Here is a 19,389-nt window from a genome sequence, read left to right as displayed (position 1 = left end):
TGGGGGGAAAAAAATAAAATAAAAAAAACCCTCTAAAGGACCTCTGCCGAAGTGACCTCCCTCCTGTTGCTTTTCTCGTCCTCCGCTCACTTTGGCCCCTCAGGAATCAGCCCCCCTCAACCCCCCCCTCACCCCCCCTCCACCCCTCTGGTCAGGACCCTCAGATCTGACGTGGAGGAGCTGCAACTGGCTCCCGCTCGCCTTCGACAACACTGCTTTTTGGAAGTCACAGAGTCGGTAAATTTCTCCCCGCTGAACTTCTGCGAATGTCGGAAAGGAAGACGTCTGCTTTTGGTTGAAGTAGTAACCGTACAAACAAATCTTGTGTTTTTCCTTGATTCTCTGCAGCTCCAGACTCCCATTACTGCTTTGTTGGACCAGCCATTGTTGTGTCTTTAAAGGAAAGCAGCCTGGTCTCTGTCATCATCTCCCCTCTCCTTCCTCCTGCTCCTCAGTCCTCCGCTGCTCCTCTTTCAGTCTCACCTGTCTACTCCTGCTACTCAATCATGTTGCCTTCAATCTCACCACCTCAGATTCATTCCTTTTTTTTTTTTTTTTTTTTTTTTGTTTCCCCTGTTTGGCTGCTTTGAGAAATCAGTTCTTTTGTATTTATTTTATAGTTATATGAGCCGTTTCTGATTTATTTTTCCCTGTTTCTTCTTCACTCCCTCCTCACTTCATCTTTCCATTTTTGTTTAAGGGTTGCTTTTAAAGATGGCCCCTTTTTTTTTTTTTTTTTCTTTTGATGTATATTTCATATTCAAACTAGAGCAAATATTTAGTTTTGTTTTTTTTGGGACGGGGTTAATCTATAATGGGAGTAAAGCTAAATATGGTTGACTCTTGGTAGCAGTGGAGGTGCAGTAATGAAATCAAACACGAATCCATGTCGAACGCCTCATGCTGTGTGAGGCAGCGGCCACAAGGGGGCGCTGGTGGTTTTCTTTTCCTCCAGACTTAAATGAGCTCAGCCTGAACAGCGCCAAGTATTGATGTCTGTTCAAATCCAACTCCTGTCCTCCTTTTTCCAGAACAAGACAGTAAAACTGAACATGAAACGTCAACTTCATGTGTGTCTGTGACGAGAGCTGGTTTGATTTTTTTTTTTTTTTTTATTATTATTTTTTTTTTTCCTGAAGCAGATATAAAGGGCAGGTGTGTTTTTCCTTTCCTCTAAATGGAGCAGCGTTCAACACTCCTGCTCCTCTCCACCCGACAGATAGTTTGCCCCCCCACCCCCCACTGTTTGTAATGCTTTAATTTTTAGACATTTTTAATGATAATTTGTTAACTTAATTGAAATGTGCCGGTAATCACAAGGACATGTATGGCGAAATTTGTTCCTCTCAAATAAATGCATGTAATGAGTAATGACATGACTGAAATGTTTCAATGAGATTCCTCCGTTGGTGGGCCACCAATGAACATCAGGGAAAAAAATGCATCTAGATCAGGCTTGACTTGAGATTTTTGGATTCAAAAAATGTTTCTGATCACGGACCAAATATATCAAGTCAATATATCGCTTGTATAAAAACAGTGCTGGTTAATGGGAAGAAAAAAAAAAAAAAAGCACTGTCTTTAAAAGTAGGGCTTTGTTGATCTGTATCAAATGATGATTACAGCTGTTGTCATCCGGTGTAGTAAAACAAAGTCACCAAAGGAGGGATGAATACTTAATACTGACTCTTAAGTGAGCAGTCAGAGAAAAATGACTTTAAAGACACATTAAAAAAAAAAAAAAAAAAAAAACTTCAGGCTTGTCAGGTTTAAAATGACCACTTATAGACTGAATTTAAATTCTTGACTCGCAAAAACCCATGAAAACATGCTCTCTCCTCCCTCTTGTGGTAACATATCTTTAAAAATACACATTACATTAAAGTGAGTTGGTGACTTTATGCACTTTGGTACCCGACCTGAGGATAGAAAAGCAAAAATGTAATTTCTCAGACATTCCTCTTTGTTTTGGTTTCTGGGGATACGTTTAGATCACTTAAAGTGTTCCAGGTTTTTTTGAAGATTATACAAATGAGACTATTAGCAGCGTAGACTGGAGTCTATAGTTGTGTTATCGCACCTCGAGGAGGGAATATTCCCCCGTTCGCATCATCATGTTTCTATGATTACAATGGACTAAGATACTCTGGATTTACATGCAACACCATATCAATGATCAATACACCATTGATATGGTGTTGCTGAAATGAGGCGTCCACGTTCAAATATTTTCACCTACCTCCATATTATTGTCAGATATCTTAGTGTGTTCAGAAAGGTTTACTGGCGTTATTACAAATTGGAAGTTTATGTGAACACTGTTTACGAATCAGAAACTCCAACATGACATGAACACGGCAGGTTTAAAGACGGGGAAAAGTTCTAATCCGTCTTAATTGTTCATTTATCTCTTGTCAGCTCACTGTTTATTGTCATTATTAAGCATTTTAAATTCCTCATTTGACATGTTCATCATCTTTGTTGAGATTTGTTAACATATTAACACGATCCGGTTCGTGTGCGAGGGAAAAGTCTGAGGACCACAGGAGTGTTCACCGTCCCCGGAGGGTCGATGATCCACCTGATGCTTGTTGAGACATTTAAGTGTGTTAACACTTTGTACGGCTAAAGAATAATACAGAAAAGCAACATCTTTTTTTTTTCAGGTGTTACCATTCCTGGAGACCAGAGGCTCTCACCCTGTGAGTTCAGAAAACATCTGCTGCCCAAAATCATGTTCATTTTCCAGATGTTCCTCTGAATCCTAGCTTTTGTTTTACTAATATGTTTCAAGTCTTGGGGGAAAAAAGACAAGAAAGCAAAGATTTAAAAAAAATATATTTTTAAAAGTCCCTCATCTTTAGGCGCATCGCCGAGAGTGACTGGGGACTCTTGTGAACCTCCTCACCCTTCTCCACCGCCACATCACAAGAGGGGGGGGGGGGGGCTGTCGTGGGGTGAGGGTGTGGAGCACAGGGTGGGAGCTCTGCTCTGTATGTGTTACAGTAGGAATTCCAGACTTCACTAATCCACCCCGCCCAACAATGCTCCAATAATACAGAGAGGGCCGATTGTGAGAAAGTCAGACGTTATTATAACGTGACGTTTATTCCCCCGAAACACGCAACACATGGTGCTTTCTTTTTCTAATTAAGACAGCGACTCCTGGAAATAAAACAACGGCCCGGAAAATGTACTTCTATCTAGCTTTGTTATTATTTCCTTTTGGAGGAAAATGTGGACGCTTCCTGCATTATTTTCATTACCAATGAGTTACACTAAGCAGGAAGTCAACAAGAGCACTTCAGTCTCCGTTAAATGTTAATAAAGTCACATCCCATGTTTAAAGTCACTGTTTTAAGTATTAAACAACATGCTCAGGGCCCAATATTACCGAGATGGGACCGTTTAGCAGATAATTGAATGACTCCTCATTATGTTGAGGAAAACAGCAGACGGGGAGTACAGCGAGTTTCGAGCAGTCATTTTCAGATCCTTACATTATCTAGAGGTCAGACACACTGTCGGGTTACTTTGCAAGAAAAAAAAAAACCGAAACTTTCTTTGTGTAGAAGAATTGTCTTTTTCTGAGCCAACCATCTGCAGGAGGTTTGATGTATGTATGACCTCATCTGACTTTGCAAGACAGCAGAAATGTGCATTTCCCAAAATGTCAGATTATTCCTCGGGAACCAAAACAATTACACAATCTTTGATTTGCATCAGTTTTCTCAGCTTTTTTTTTTTTTTTGTTGTTGTTGTTGTAATTTGTCTTTTTTTTTTTTTTTTTACCTCCTGTGTTTATCGACTGTCAGCTTACATAAGACATCCATACTGCCAAACAAAAGTTCAATGCTGCTATCAATGCCTATATTCACGCACACACACACACACACACACACACACCTGCCACACATTTGAGTGTATTTTGCTTTGAGTTTTGTAGACTTTCTGTTCAGTATGAATTCCCTCTGTGAGTACACAGAAACTCTGTGACTCTGTCGCAGCGAAGGGTTTTAGTTTTATTGCAACTGTGGAGATCCTGTGAAATTCTGGTTGAATTAAAACATTTCCTGATGCTCCATTTGTCGTCCTGTTTTCTGTTTTTCGTAGCTCATCTTCTGGCCAGAAAAACCCCCGAGGCTCATCTCATGTCCACGTCGGTATGAAACATGTGATTGTGCACCTCAGGCCAAGTGTCCGATGATCCATCAGTGTGAAGGTTTCTTTCTATTATTTGATTACATGACCAGCAGTTACTCTCCAGCAACTCATCAGTAAGCAACGACTTCTGCAAACATACGAAATACAAGTAGTGAAGCTTTAATTCACTCGGTGTACAATTAAAACACGTCTTTTGATGTCGCACAAACAGCATGTAAAAACGGAGGAGCGAGAGAGGGGACAACTGTAAAGGTGTCTAGTGAATCCGTCTCGGGGTTCCTGTCCTCCCACGTCCAGTTCACATTGTCCCCCAGAATGTTCTATATTTTCCGGATAAGGAGACATGCCTGCCTCTTCCTTCGAACGTGCCTCGGACCACTAGACTGTCTCCGTCAACAGCCGTAACACACCTTGCTTTATGGTAACAGAGCCGTCGGGAGGTCACGGTGACCTCGTGAGCTGGAGGCCGGATTAACGAGACGGGGGAGACCCGACGATTAATGAAAGCATCTTCACATTATTAATTCTCAAACCTTGAGTTGTTTGGAAGATGCAGGCACATTTCTGCAGCCACTATAGCTGGTGAACATTAGCAGGTAAAGACCCACACACGGAGTCGCTGGAGACCAGACTGAGACCAGCTCCATATCACTGGATCTGCGGGCAACTTACGAAGGTGATAACGTGCCAAAGTTGTGTTTTTAGATCGCCGCAAAGTGTCCGAACGGTCAACCGCAGCAGCTTTGAGGTAATACTTCGTAGAAACAAGCAGGCAGGGCTGCAGGCTGCTTTGTGGGTGCTGAGGGTTTAACCAAGCTGCCGGTCTTGTGGCCCTTCTTTCTGTTTTGGGGACAGTGGCAAGTGATCAAATGCTTCCTCGCCGGGTCTCTCCTTGGGCTTAGCCGTGCCTCAGGAATGTGCTGGCATGCTGTTGGAACAGCAGGGATTTATCTGTGGTGTCAGCCCCTATCTGACCTGTTGATCCGCAGTCCAGTGGACTGAAACAAGCCTCTGCACGCTGGCACACAGCAGCAAGGGCTGATGGGATGGCAGCGTCATCCGGGGGATCATGAGAGGGGCACGGAGAGGGTGCACCACAGGGATAATACTCCTAATAACAAGATAATAATAGCGCGTACACTAATAGTGAAGCTACACTGAGAAGGTTAGTTTAGCCGAGCATGAACACTGAAAACAGGGAAACAACACGTCCAAAGGTAACAAACTCCACCTACAGCAGCCATAAACCTTCCTGCGCTGGTTCATTTACTCAGTGAGCTTTCAAGCTGCAGGTCGTTGGTTTTTATTACCTTTAGAAAGATGAAGGGCAGCTGTTGATCCCTATTTCCAGAATTAACGCCGGACCATTTAAATATATCGCTGACTTCTACTGTAAATGTTATCATAAGCAATAATAATAATAATAATAATAAACTCACGTTTGTATAGCACCTAGAAATGCAGTGTGAAATGCGCGTTACAGAAAGAAAATGACATGCAGTGCTTCACGTAAAGGAACATAAAACCCCAAAATGTAATTATCACCAGTGAACAGAGAGAAATGTAAAAAGCGGCCGCATCTTTGTTAGAATCAGACGGTGCTTCCTCCTTTTTCACGCTACGTTCTGCTTAATTGTTGAAGGGAAAATCCCAGTGGAGAGGAACATCAGAGGTTTCTGCTCCGTTTCATGGCTACATGCCAAGAATGAAAAAATGTGTTTCACCAGCGACGGTCCACATAAACTTCAAATATTGACAAACGAAACGATTAAATATGATTAAGATGGGTACAGGTGGTGTGCCTAGGGTGTTGATCATTCATTCCCCTGTCGTGTAAGTTGCAGTATATCGTCACTAAAAGCTGAATCAGTTTATTTATTTTGAAATATGAGAAAATGTCCAGTAGCCTGATGTTTCCAGTACATTCGGGTGGAGCAAAGACACTGAGTCCATCTTTGATCTGTAATTCTGCTCTGAATGCAAATATCCAAAATGCTTTGAGGGCCAGCAGAGCTGGGAAGGCCTCACCATATGATGGGATCCGGTTATGTAACTCCTGACAACACAATGGGGATTTGATTAGTGCAAATTAGCCTCACTTGATCTGCTCAGAGAGTATGAAGGGTGGGTGGGCTGTGTGAACGTTTGCTGAACGTATTTTCTCCCACCAACCAGCTGAGGAGGGAATGCAAACAGGGATAAGTGAGGAGAGGAGATGAGAGCCCCCCCACCCCGCCCCCTACCGCCCTCCCCAGCTCACATGACTGTGATTAGAGCAGAGGAGGAGTGTGGTGGGACAGAGAGGGAGATATGGTGAGCACATGAATGACATTTTTCTGATTTTGCCGCACAGATCACATCCAGGAATCCGGCTTGCCTTTGATTACTGGCCGAGAGTCGTCCACTTTTCTGGGGTAATTCAACTTTCAGACACTTTTTTTTTGTACACCTTGTAACGTTGTTGTGTGTTGCATGCCGGTTTAGTCATGATAATGTCACACTGTGCCAATCTTGTTTTACAAGTCAAAAGTCGTGCATTTAGAAATTTTACTTAAGTAGAAAAGTATTCGCGTCAAAAGTGTCTCGAAGTACCAAAAGTAAAAGCACTCATAATGCACACTGTCTGTCATCTCAAAATCAAGTAGATGATGTATGCATTTGCGACCTGCAGTGTGTGTTCAAGAAAAGGGGATCATTTTAAATGACAACACCAGATTTTGTGGATTATCCAAAGTGAATTATTAATAATTGCATGTTTGAATTGGACAGCAGGGGTCAGAATCTGCACCTTTTAATAACACTTAAATTCAGATTGAAAGTAGAAGTAGGGCTTCAACCAACCTGTCCAGTTTCAATTTGCATCCATATGTGTCCAGACTCATACTATATATGAAGACTTTGAAGGAATCCTGATATGTGTTCACATGATTGAGCAATAAAGCAGATGGACACCGGACAGTGCTTCAAATATGGATGTTGCCGCAAAGAAGCTACAAACATTAAAACATGGGTGATTCATCTCCGACCCAACAGCACAGCAGGTCTAAACAGTCACCACAGTTTCCAAAAAAAAAAAAAATCTCTTCTGCAAGAGAAACTGAGCACTGTGGAAAACTATTCTGGAAAAAGAAAGAGACACATCAAGAGGACATGCAGACGAATGTCTAAATCTTGATTTTTCATGTGTTGCTTTTTTAAATCACATTCACACCAATGTTTGACTCCTTTTAATATTACACAACCCGGAGGTTGTAAGAACACCTGATTTTGCGTGTGTTTGAATATACTTTTATGTGGCCCTGTACCCTCAGTTGCAGGTATGAAGGTGCGACACTGGTGCATGCTGGGACTGACCATCCTGCTGCTGATGTGCGAGGTGGCCGTCAGTCAGCTGTGCAAGTCCCTCATCACCCTGGTCGATGGTTTCCACACGCTCTTCATCGTCATGCACATGGCTCTTCCTCCTCCCCAGACTGCAAGCATGATCAAGCCTCCCGTCTCCTCTCCGGACTCCTCCGCGTCTCCTCCACGCGCTCCTTGCCCCTCCTCAGCAGCACCGCCGCCACCTCCCACTCTGCCTGCAGAGCCGTCCGTGGAGCCTCCGCCCGCCACCCGGACCGCCACGGGAGGGTCAACCGACCCGGATCAGCCCCAGTCTAACACATTGTCCGCGCAGGTCAAGCTGCGTCCACTTTTCTCACCGGTCTCTCCTGCAGCTCCGGGCTGCGGCTTGGCCTTCAGCAGCAGCAGGATCCATGCTGTGGGGGGGTTCTTCTCCACCCTCATCCTGACCTCCCTGTGCATCTCTTACTTCATGGAGATCATCAGCTTCTGTCTGGAGCCACACCCGGTGCAGCGCCCCCCGTTGCTGGTGGGGGTCGGAGCTGCCGGTGTGCTCCACAAGGTGCTGGTGTTTGGGCTGAACTGGGACCAGCTGCGGGATGAGAGGCCTGGCGGTGACGCGCAGCCAGAGGCTGAATCTCACCTCGAAGTGAACCACAGAGGTAACGAACACGAAGAGTGATGGAAGTTTAAAAAAAAAAAAAAAAAAAAAAAGTAAAGCAAAATGTAAAAAAAAAAAAAAAAACTGTACTCAACTTTAAAAAAAACAACAACCAGTTGTTATACATTATTGGAAACTTTTTGCAGAGAGTTTGATGAAAGGATATTTTTTTGGTCAACAAGGTCACCACAAATCTGCAGCAGCTGTTAGCTTAGCTTAGCATAAAGGTAAACAGGGGCGAACAGCAACCTGGCTCAGCCCCAGACCGCAACAGCCACCTACCAGCTGCTTACTTATTAACACTTGTATCGTTAGTTTGTTCCACACAAAAAAGCAAAATGTCAAAACAAGATGTTTCCAGTCTTGATGGTAAACTAAGCCAACAGGATGCCAGACCAGGGAGCGCCATTGATTCTGAATCCTCTTAACTTTTACAAGAACTTAGACAACAAGACACCCAGCTTCAGATCCAGAACCAGATTCTGGTCCATTTACAATAGCTGACAATACATTTGATTATTTTAAAGTCTGATATTGATAAAAACATTTTCTTTAAAACATCAATGGTTGCTGGAATTTCTTAAGTGTGTGGAATCTTTTTGTTTGTTTATTATTATTATTATTTTATTTTAAATACTGTTACACACGTCAAACATCTCGTTTCCGTAAGAAATATGCTCAGTAACCAATAAAGATGGATATAAAGTCAGAGTGAGTTAGTGTGTAGGGATATACTCGTATGTAAAAAAAAAATAATAATAATAATCTCCAGCTCCAAAAGAATCCGCGTGCAGGTTGATGATGTTGCTCTGACAGCTCCGCGTGTATATTCAGCTGCAGAGGGAGATCAAACAGCGAGCGTGTTTGTTTGTTTATTTTTTTGTTTTTGTTTTCATTCCTCTGTTCGACTCCCACAGTCTTGGCTGAAGAGGAATCCAGAGACGTCAGCCAATCCCAAAAAGTCCAGCCCGCCGCGGCGGAGGACTGGCCGCTCAGCGGGGCGCTCGTCCTCTGTAATCCCCGAACCTCCGGCATCCCCGACGCCGAGTCCGGAGCCCCGCGGCCGCCGGTCCTCCCGGAGGAGAGCGGCGGGGGAGATTTGAAAGACCGCGACAGTGGAAGTCACTCACGGGAAGGCGCGGCGGTTCCTAAATACTACACCTGCACGGGGCATCTTGGTAAGAAATCTCTGACCCCCCCCCCCCCCCCCTTTTTTTTTTTCCCAAAACCTCGGGACTAGTCTCGAGTCAGAGTTCTGATGCCCACAAAGTGCAAAGTTCTTGAAACGCTTCCCGTTTTTTTGTTTGTTTGTTTGTTTGTTTTTTTGCTCTTTTCTTCCGTTTCAGAGAGTCCCGGAGCTGAAAGCTCGTCAGTCCGCGAGTCCTCTCGTCGCACCGAGAGACCAGAGACCGGCCGCCTCCTGTCATCCGTCTTCGTCCTTCAGGGTCTTTTCACGTCCCTTCTGGCTCTGATCAACAGCTTGGTGATGCTGCTGGTCGCCCCAGAGTTGCTGCACGGCTCCGGATCCTGCAGCCTCCTGGTGTATCTGGATCCCGGCCTCTCCCTGTTGGCTGTCGTCACACTGATCGCTACAACTCTGCCACAGGTCACTTGCGTCTTTGCGTCACGCGTGTCGGGCCGCTTAACACCCTGGGTTTAAACCTAGAAAGGGGGCCGTTAAAAAAAATAAAAATAATAATAATTCGGTTTTTTTGTTTGTTTGTTCGCATCTGCCCCCCCCCCCCCCGTCGGACCCTGTGCTTGAACTGTTGTTTCACCTGTAAATCTGTGCAGGTGTACAGGTACAGCCTGCTGCTGCTGCAGGCCACGCCTCCACACGTCTGTGCGTCTGATCTCGGACGGAGGATCGCGAGCGTGCCCGGAGTGCGGGCGGTGCACGACCTGCACGTCTGGCAGTTAAACGAGTCCCTGTCGGTGGCCTCTGTCCACGTGCACTGCTACGACGGGTTCCCAGCGGACAGGTGAAGACACCGTCTGTCTTTGCAGTCAGTAGTCGACAGGTCACTCTGAATCTAAACAATCTAAACATTTATATCAATATCATTTTTTTTTAAATTATTATTATTTTTATTTTAGGGATGTTCTTTAATGCAGCACCCCGGAGATTTCACGTATCACACGATCACACACTCGTAAACCACGTTCGGTGGTTGTGGCTGGTGATCATAAAGTATAAGTCTTGTCCAGGTTAAAAAAATAAACAAAACAAAAAAAACACGTCATATTTTCATGAACGCAGAATCGTTTCTCCTTCGTCCAGGTGTGCTGATCTGGTGTCGGCGGTCACTAAAGTGCTGCAGGGTGTCGGGGTGACGTGTTGCACCGTGCAGCCGGAGTTCGCCTCCTGCTCTGCATCCTCAGCGGGCAGCGGGGGTGTGGTCCGCAGAGGGGACCCCTCCCCGCCTCCTCTCCCGGCCTGCAGGCTCGCCTGCGGGAAGGCCTGCGCCGGGAACATGTGCTGCTCCCTTCTGGAGGAGGAGGAGGAGGAAGGCGGGGGCCCGCTGGCGCCACCAGCTGGGGAAACAAAGGAAGAGCCTCAGACTCTGGTCATCGAGAACACCTTCCTCTGACCGTCAGCGTTGTGATCTGTGTGCGCCGATGTGGAGGTGAAGACGGTGAACTGATCTCAATCATCTCTCTCCAACTCTGCCTGCACTTTTATATTCAAGTGTTCCGATAGTTTCGGGACGAGGTGCTACTCCAAAGATGTTTCAGTGAAATTCAGTGAGAATGAGGCCTTTATTTTTATTATTTTTTTCCCCCACGTGTTTGCTTTGAACATTTGTTCCTGGAAACTCTATATTCTCCCTTATGTTTATATTCATATTAAATAAATGATACTACACTGTGTGTGTCTTTGAATTTTACAATAATGTATAATGTAAGCCTTAATAATGTCACACAGTGTTTATGATGGACATGAATTAGGTGCGAAATAGATTTTAAATGAATTATAATTTAGCAAACTGCTCCATTGAAATAGCACGTGCATATTAATACATCAACAATAACGAACCAGTAATATGATAATATAACATTGGTGTTGTTAATACTCCTGTGCTGTTACTTAAAAATGAATTTTAAAGGCAGAAATGTTTGACCACGTGTTCACCTGTAATGCAGTATTTCTGTAGTATCTATGTGTACTTCAGGGTGTGTGTAACGCTTTGCATCAAGTCCTCCAATTTAGTATTCAGAAGCAGAGTATAAATTACTAATAATACATCGTAATAGGTTAGGTTAGGTTAGGTAGTTACTTTATTAATCCCCAGGGGAATTTTTTTCGCTACAGCAGCATACAGAAGCAATAAGATAATAATAGAACAATAGAAAAGCAATAAAATAGCAGTAAAAATATAAAATGCACAGTATATGAAGTGGTTATTGCAGCTATGGGAGCGTTTGTAAAGTCTATAAATGTCCATAACTTGTATTTTACTACATTTTCATTACTTGTTCATACACCAACTTGCACGTTTTTAATGTAATCAGTTACACGTTTTTGCTTTTGCAGCTATGACGCATTTAGAGTCGGTCAAATATGAGTAACCGCGAGCCTGTCGCTCACCTGTGATGACGTCACGATGAGCTTTGTACATTCAGCCAATCAAAACGCTTCTGCTTTGCATAAGACAGCACAGACCCGACAGCGCGTCTCGTTTTTTTTTTTGTGTGTTCACTAGACAGGCGTGTGGCGTGCGGCTGTAGCTTCCTGCACGCGATCTGTTACTGATTAAAAAAATAATAATAATAATAAAAAAATTTAAAAAAAAAAAAACTGACGGAAGTGGATTTGTGAAACCGTGACTTAAATGTCTGTCGCCGCTGAAGGATATTTATAGACCTGGAGACCATTGTTTGAGTGCCCGGATGAGCCTCGGTGGTCCGGGGTGCAGGCTTCAAACCTGTAGCTGCTTAGCGGCAGAGTGGTTCAATTCCACCTTCCGGGCGGAGAAGCGCTGCTCCGCCTCGAAACCTGATTTCATCTCTCATGTAATCAGGAGCCGTTTCTTCGTCCCTCAAGCAACACGTGCGAAGCTTCAGCTGTTCCCGACGTTTGATTTTTACTTCCTCTCTCTCACTTTTCACAATAAAAGTTCGTCTTCATCATTTTACTGCAGCATTTTTTTTTAAATTTTTTTTATTATTATATGACGAGTTACGTCATAGGTTTTTAGATACAAAAACGTGATTATGTTATAATGTTGTTGTTATGATGTTGCTGTCAATCCAACACGATGTCAAACGCAAAACGTCCCCGTCGTTGCGTGTCGGCGAAACTTTAAACCTACCGGGACAGAATAGTTTCGTCCCGCGAGGTTTTAATATCTTGTGACGTCGAAATAAACTCATCAAACTATCTGCCGTTTTATTTATTTTAACCAGAAATTAACATATTTTCATGCTCTCTGTTTAACACACAATAAACAACCGTTTTTGTGGCGTTCAGGAACAGCTTCCTCTGATGCCTTAATTTGAAAATCCTTTACGTCATCTGGCCCCGCCCCTTCCTCTTACGTAACCAAGATGGCGACCGTTTAGGGTGGTAAGTGCCCAGCGTTTCACACTTCTTCTTTTTGTGTGTGTGTGTCCAGTTTTGAGCGCATTATCCTGGTACTTTAGTGCCCCGCCTGCTTCTGTACGGACGGTGTGAATATGCACTCAAAATAGTGAGTGTTAGTACACGAGTACAATATCTGGAGCACGGGAGACTCTTCATCCGTTTTGTCCGGAAGAAAAGGTAGATTGACAGCTTGTATGGGCCAATCATCAGCAAGGGGCACTCGCCCGACATCCAATCGTGTTCGTCGTCAGCGTAGGCGGGCCGATCAACGCGGAAACCAGGCTGTGTGTGTGTGTCTGAGGATGCACGATGTCCTTGCCTGCTGGATTTAAAAAAAAAAAAAAAATTTAATAACGTGGATTAAAAATATAACTTTGCGTTTGGTGGAATTTAAAATGGTCATATTGTCCTGGTAAGGACTTTTAAACTCATTCCTTTCAGACGTGTTAGAAGCTTCGTTTCAGAAAATGAACCATGTTTTGTTAGCCTGCTAAACGTTATGAAAGTTATTTAGTTAGTTATTTATATTGTTTTATGAGTTTCTCTAAAATTAACATTCACCGATTTGTATGGAGCAACTAGCGGCTGGAAACTCAGATAGTAGCGCGGAGCTGTTTATTGATAAAGTCCATTCAATCATTTACTAAACTCCACAGTGATTTAGGTTTTTTTTAATAATGATTTTAATAGTGTTAAAACCCTTCGTTTGAAATTCAATAACAAGGCTGAAATACTACCAGGACAAAGACACCGGGGGGATTTGGGGGGGCCCAGGGCCCCAGACCCCAGACCTTCCGGATCAGGTTGTGTATGATCATTTAGTTCATTACAAAAAGGTTGTAATATGATGCTTTAAACACTGAAATGGAAGTAATGTGGCTCCAGTCCTGAGTTGTTGTTGTTGTTGTTGTCGTCACGCAGCTGATCCAAAGCTGGTCCTTCGACCTGCCCACCGACCTCAATGACATCAGGCGCCCCGAGAGTGTCACCCAATTCACAAAACAAACACAATAAATACAATTAAACAAGCAAATGATGAACCTAAACAAATAACTGGCAAAAGAAAATTCTATGAAAACCCAACCTAAACAAAGCTGGGATCCAAACTCGGATCAAATTAATAAATATTAGAAAAGCCATCAGAGAAAGAAAGAAATAGCTCCCACAAATTTATGAAAAGAACTGTTGGGTTTTCTTTTTAAATCATTATATATATATATATATATATATATAAAAAAAGGAACATTATAACTGCTAGAAGCTCAAAACAAACATTTGAACCTTTTGGGCAATTTAGCATTTTTCCTGACATTTTACAGTTTAAACAATGCGTCAATTATAATAGTTTTTACTTATAGATTCTGTTGTTTTTTTTCATGCAGTTTGATAAAGAGACAAATTGTTCATGTGTGAAATGACACTGAGAGAACCAGAAACTATTTCACCTTTTATAAAGCCAGCCCGTCATCACGTGGTCCGTTGATTCATTATGTCACAGAAAGACTTTTTCTGTTTCAGCTCTGGACCGACTCTATTTACGCATTTTCACCACATGAAAGAAAAGAGGACGAGCTGTTCCACTTTCTTATTTACTTACAGCGTCTATGCGATGACGTCGTGAACTTGTTCCTTCTCTGTCTTCCAGATTTTGCATTAAAAAAAATTTTTTTAAAAAAGAGGAAGAAAAATAGCACGTCATGCCGCTTCATAAATACCCCGCCAAAATCTGGGAGGCCCTGAAACTGAAGCAGGGCATCTACACTCGTCTCCCCAAACACTACCTCAAGTCCCTGGAGCACAAAGAGCTCACGCCCGTCCACTGGAGGCCCCTGGGAGTCCAGTACCGAGCCAACCCAAATACGGGCCTCAAAGAACGGGTGCAGGATGTCCCGATCCCCATCTTCTACCCTCCAGAGTCCCACGACGGCCTGTGGGGGGGGGAGGGCTGGATATCCGGCTTCAGATACGCAAACAACGACAAAGTGAGTCTCCGGGAAGAGGACTTCTCTCTCACCGCTACGATTCCCCCCCCCCTCCCCCCTCCCTTTGACTTCCTATTATGATTATTGTTGACTACCGTCTTCACGGTTAGTAAAAAAAAAAAAAAAAAAAAAAAAGGACCAGCAGTGTTGAAGTATGATGACGTCGGGTGATGTCATACAGTTGTGTGTTGAGATTTTAAAACCGGAGGAAGCTCAGATTTAAATCTCTTGACTCGTTTAAGGTTTTCACAGAGTTCATCGCGCGTTTTTTTTTTTATCGCGGTCGAGATGATCAAATCAAATGGAGTTCCCTTTAATGCTGACGCTGCTCGTAATGTAATCTCGTTTACTTTCTAGTAACTCTTCGGCGTTATTTAAAGATGCCGGTTTGACAACAAATCCCGTGAAGTGATTTTTACCGTTGCACAAAAGCCGTACGCGTTTGACGTTACTGATGTCTCAGCCGCGTCTCCGTTCAGATGTCCAATCGCCTGAGGAAGATCTGGAAACCGCAGCTGTTCAAGAGAGAGCTGTACAGCGAGATCCTCGATCACAAGTTCACCATCAGCGTCACGGCGCGCACTCTGGACCTCATCGACGCCGCCTACGGCTTCGACTTTTACGTCCTCAAAGTAAGAGACCGTCGTCCCGCTGCCGCGGTTGTGACCTTTTGCGGTGTGTGTCAGTTTCGGTCGAGACTCTGATGTCCCAACTCCTTTTCAGACACCCAAGGAAGACCTGAACTCCAAGCTGGGGGCGGACCTGATGAGGGCCATGCTGCTCCGCCTGGCGCGCAGGGACACGGAGCTCTACCCCGACGACCCGGCCAAAAGAGAACAGGTCTACAACAAATACAAGGTCCGCGAGATGCGTCTGAATCCGCGGAGGAGACCGACGTGACATTTGAAACCCACTTATTCTTGATGTCCGTGTGGCTCGAAGCGCAAGGGGGTGACGCGTTTGCTTGTCTTTCCTTCCTTCTGCGTGAGCAGCACTTCGAGATCCCCGAGGAGGAGGCCGAGTGGTTGGGTCTGAGTCTGGAGGAGGCCGTGGAGAAGCAGAGGCAGCTGGAGCACAAGGTAACAACAGTCCTTTTCAGACCGGGGTTTTTAAAGGGACGGATGTTTGACACCGTATCTACAGAAAGAGCCGTAAAGCTTGCGCGATATTGGACAGAGCGAGAGAGATAAAACATGACACGACAACAAGGGAGAGGACTGTTTGCTGTTGTCTCACTGACGACATTTAAACCTTATTTTGCCGTTGAAGACCAAATTAGGGCCCAAACTTTCAGGACCTCCTACTTTATTAGAGAAAACGTGTTTTATAATGTTCAATCGTGATAAAGTTGACCTCCTATTTGCATATGATCTTCATATAAAGAGATTTGCTAAATATTTATTTCTTTGTCCGTGCTGTTGGCTTTAATAAACATTAAAAGTATCAGAACCCGACTATTTTATTAGTTGGCTGATTTTACTGGGGCAGTTTTATATGTTGTTCAATATTAAAACTTCTTTTTACAGAACAAAATGCAGGAAAAATGCTTGAGGTGAATTAGAAGTTGTTCTATCTGTGATTTTTTTATTTATGGTCATTTAAAAATAAATAATTTCTGGTAAATACTATCTCAGTGAAGTTTACTGTTTCAGCGCACTGATGTCATTTTGGACAATAAAGTTTATCGCTAAACTGTATAATATCCTAATATCAGTTTTGGAATAGCCCCTCCACCCCCCCCCAAAAAAAAAATCCAGCGTGGATTGGGCTCTAGCAAATATAAGAGTCTGTTGGTCAGATTATTACTTCGGTCGCAACGCGAGGGGAGAATTTAGAGACACGACTCTCCTCAACAGCTTTAAAACCTCTCTTTGACAATGTTTCTTTGCGTACTAAGCCTGGTTTTCCTGGTAAATAATAGATGCTGGTTGATTGGTTGAATCTGAAAAGTGGTGTTTGTATCTCTGCATGTCTTTTTTTTTTTTTTTTCTCTCTCTCCCTGCACGTTTAACCTCGCGCCGCCACGTCCTTCACGTTCGCGGGATGAATCTCAATTCAGACTCGCGCTGCGTCGAAAGAGAAGCGGGAACGTTGCTCGGCCCAAACTTGTCGTGACCTTCGAATACGAAGTGACCGGGCGCGTTAAACCGCGGGGCCCCCCGTTCTTTCTCTTCGTAAGGGGAACGCTTGCGTGCGGTCGGCGGTTCGCTGCTCCCTTGCAGGTTGTGACTGGGTTTTGTGTGACTCTGGCGTTCCAGGAGCCGGAGCCGGTGTTTCAGGCCTGCGTGGACGAGCTGGTGGAGGAGCTGCACATCAAGAAGCTGTCGGAGCCGCATCTGATCGAGAAGAAGTGATCGGCCGACCGGCCGAGGCGAGAGACGGAGACGTGAAGTAGGTTTGAGCTGCGGAGCTCCTCCGGATCGCGGTGGGACTTTTAAGGCGCCGTTCGTTCTTTTTGTAGGAACGTTTTCTGCGCCGAACGCTCATTCGGGGGAGCTCCTGCTGTTTCTGCTTTTTATTTCCAGCGACGCAACAAACAAAAGTCACGTCGGACTAATGCTTATTTATTTCAGTCGGGATTTCTTCGCCTGGGCATTTAACAGCCTGGCGTAAGACGGTTTAGGGAATACAGAAAATGCGTCTGTCAGTGTAAATACTCTCCAACCAGCTGTACGTGGATATCGTGTACGGGATATCAAAAAAATAAATAAAAGATCCCTTTTTTTTCCCCTTGACCGTCGCGTCTGCTCGTTTGTTTTCCGATAACTATTAAATCATTTCACTATTTACACGACTCACTGATTTGCTGCACGACCGTAGGCGAATAGCAAAAATAACATAAAGGAATAGTTCGATATTTAAAAATCATTTTTAAAAAGTGCAAGTGATGCAGTTTTGTTTGTACTTTCATACTATTTCATTTTTCTACTTTTCTTTACTTCAGAGGAGAATATTTTTTTTATTGTATTCGTTAAATCTCTTTAACAGATTCAAATTTACATACAAACCCCATGAACAGATTAAACAACCAAAAAGTATTTGAAGTGGTTATAATTCGCCTCCTGTGCAGCCACATCAGCAATAACATTATTTTTGTATGGTAAGTAAATCCTCCAGATACTTCTTCCACCTCGGCTCGTTTAAACTCCGAGCGAGAAATCAAATAAACACAATTCCCAAAATGTAAAATGATTCTTTTTAAGCTCCAAAACGTTTAACCACCTTTTCCGCTGTTGTGAGTGTGTTTGCCCACTAGGTGGAGACAAAATGATTTAAATCAGTAAAGGTCGCCATTTGAGAGAGCAGAGGTGAAGGCTCACACATCACATTAACCGTGCACGCTCCCAATACACCAGCAGTGATGAAGCGAAGGTCCTTAAACGCTGCTAGAGTTCACCAGTGGTGGAAAAGAAGATGTCGAGGCTCAAAATAAGAATTAAAAAAAAAAAAAAAAAAAAAAAAAAAAAAGACGTTTCTGGTTTTGTTTTCAGCACTTCATTGTCAACTGGTGTTTTGTCGCTCTGAGGTTGCGGCTTCCACGCTGTGGGAGGCCCGGCGAGTACCTACTAGTCCGGGGACTCCCGTGGGTGTTGTAACCAGGCAACACAATACAAAATTATACCTGTCACCTGCAAACAGAAAGGCTCCTTATATAGCGACAAGCCTCTGTGTGGAATTCCCCTCTCATATAGCTGCACATGAGGAAGCTCTGAAGTGCCGCCACACGAGCCACATTTGGTCACCTTTCTGTTTTTTTTTTTGGGTGACTGATCGCAGGAGCGTCTCTCGGCTTCATCTTCTCTCCTTATCAGACAAAAGAGGCTCCGAAGTTAATGACGTTTGACTTTGGAGGGAAGAAGTATTTAGATCCTTTACTTCAGCGAGAGTAGAACAAGTAGAGTCTTTTTTTAAGTAGAAGAACAAAAGTAGACTATCAGCACCACAATGTAGATACTTAAAGTAAAAGTACTCATTATATCACTTTAATGTTGCACCAGGAGCTAATTATGATAGTTTAGCTTAGTTTAATTTAATATTATTCTATTTTTATTGTACATATTGTGCATTTTTCCATTTTTATATTTAATATTTTTGACTACTTCTATTTTTTTATTGTGTTATTTTTTTATTGCTTTGCCCTGTATCTATAAATGCTGATGTAGCGGAAACAAACGTCCCCTTGCGGATTAATAAAGTATCTTTCTATCTATCGATCTATTTATTTATTGTTTTTTAATTATGTTGTAACTGCCATGTGCATTACATAAAACTAATTTCATAGTCATGCTGTTACCATTATTTTATGGGATGGTAACATCAGTCCAAGAGTGAATATTACACTTTGGCCAAGACTGAAAAATCTGGACTGAGCAGCTATTGGATGGATATCTGTGAACTACAGACATTCATTCCTCTGACTTTTTGTCGGCGCTACCAGGTTGACATTTGTAGTTTTAAATACAGTGAACCCTCGCTATAACGCGGTTCACCTTTCACGGTCTCGCTGCTTCACGGATTTGCATCGTGCATTGAAATCACATTACGACTATATGTAACGTAGATATATTTAATGTCCAGTTCTACCTATTTCAATTGTAAAATAAAGGTTACTACTTCACGGATTTCGCCTATCACGGTTTCTATTTGGAACGTAA

At 43.4% G+C, this 19,389-nt stretch overlaps 2 protein-coding genes and 1 non-coding gene across 4 annotated transcripts; all 3 read left to right on the top strand.

Moving 5' to 3' along the window:
• The first annotated feature begins 6,495 nt into the window (after positions 1-6,495).
• LOC138625501 (uncharacterized) lies at positions 6,496-11,038 on the top strand. 2 transcript variants are annotated; one of them, XM_069706455.1, is made up of 6 exons: positions 6,496-6,578; positions 7,476-8,168; positions 9,085-9,345; positions 9,514-9,773; positions 9,962-10,149; positions 10,449-11,038. In XM_069706455.1, the coding sequence occupies exons 2-6, from the start codon at positions 7,484-7,486 to the stop codon at positions 10,756-10,758; spliced, it is 1,704 nt and encodes a 567-aa protein (XP_069562556.1). In that variant the 5' UTR covers positions 6,496-6,578; positions 7,476-7,483; the 3' UTR covers positions 10,759-11,038. The 2 variants fall into 2 exon arrangements, with proteins under 2 accessions (XP_069562556.1, XP_069562557.1); XM_069706456.1 differs by lacking the exon at positions 6,496-6,578 and having other exon boundaries at positions 7,411-8,168.
• A 1,014-nt stretch (positions 11,039-12,052) lies between these two features.
• Positions 12,053-12,139, top strand: trnastop-uca (transfer RNA opal suppressor (anticodon UCA)). The gene has a single exon. It is a non-coding gene; the product is annotated as a tRNA-Sec (tRNA).
• A 2,104-nt stretch (positions 12,140-14,243) lies between these two features.
• mrpl28 (mitochondrial ribosomal protein L28) lies at positions 14,244-18,166 on the top strand. The gene is made up of 5 exons (XM_069706389.1): positions 14,244-14,734; positions 15,214-15,366; positions 15,458-15,592; positions 15,727-15,813; positions 16,993-18,166. The coding sequence occupies exons 1-5, from the start codon at positions 14,450-14,452 to the stop codon at positions 17,086-17,088; spliced, it is 756 nt and encodes a 251-aa protein (XP_069562490.1). The 5' UTR covers positions 14,244-14,449; the 3' UTR covers positions 17,089-18,166.
• Positions 18,167-19,389: the final 1,223 nt, after the last annotated feature.

This window comes from Brachyistius frenatus, unplaced genomic scaffold (genome assembly GCF_029030835.1).
Source record: "Brachyistius frenatus isolate BFR_SWC_R1_liver_20210118 unplaced genomic scaffold, ASM2903083v1 Contig_62, whole genome shotgun sequence".
Taxonomy (NCBI): Eukaryota; Metazoa; Chordata; class Actinopteri; family Embiotocidae; genus Brachyistius; species Brachyistius frenatus.
The sequence above is the reverse complement of the archived record's forward strand: the minus strand, read 5'-3'. Positions and strand labels throughout refer to the sequence as shown.

Excerpts from the sequence above, each read along its gene's own strand:
- LOC138625501 (XM_069706455.1), top strand. The coding sequence starts at position 7,484 with ATGAAGGTGCGACACTGGTGCATGCTGGGACTGACCATCCTGCTGCTG. Across the intron at positions 9,346-9,513 it reads CACCTGCACGGGGCATCTTG|AGAGTCCCGGAGCTGAAAGC; the intron begins GTAAGAAATCTC and ends CTTCCGTTTCAG. Across the intron at positions 10,150-10,448 it reads GACGGGTTCCCAGCGGACAG|GTGTGCTGATCTGGTGTCGG; the intron begins GTGAAGACACCG and ends TCCTTCGTCCAG.
- mrpl28 (XM_069706389.1), top strand. The coding sequence starts at position 14,450 with ATGCCGCTTCATAAATACCCCGCCAAAATCTGGGAGGCCCTGAAACTG. Across the intron at positions 15,593-15,726 it reads AGGTCTACAACAAATACAAG|CACTTCGAGATCCCCGAGGA; the intron begins GTCCGCGAGATG and ends CTGCGTGAGCAG. Across the intron at positions 15,814-16,992 it reads AGAGGCAGCTGGAGCACAAG|GAGCCGGAGCCGGTGTTTCA; the intron begins GTAACAACAGTC and ends CTGGCGTTCCAG.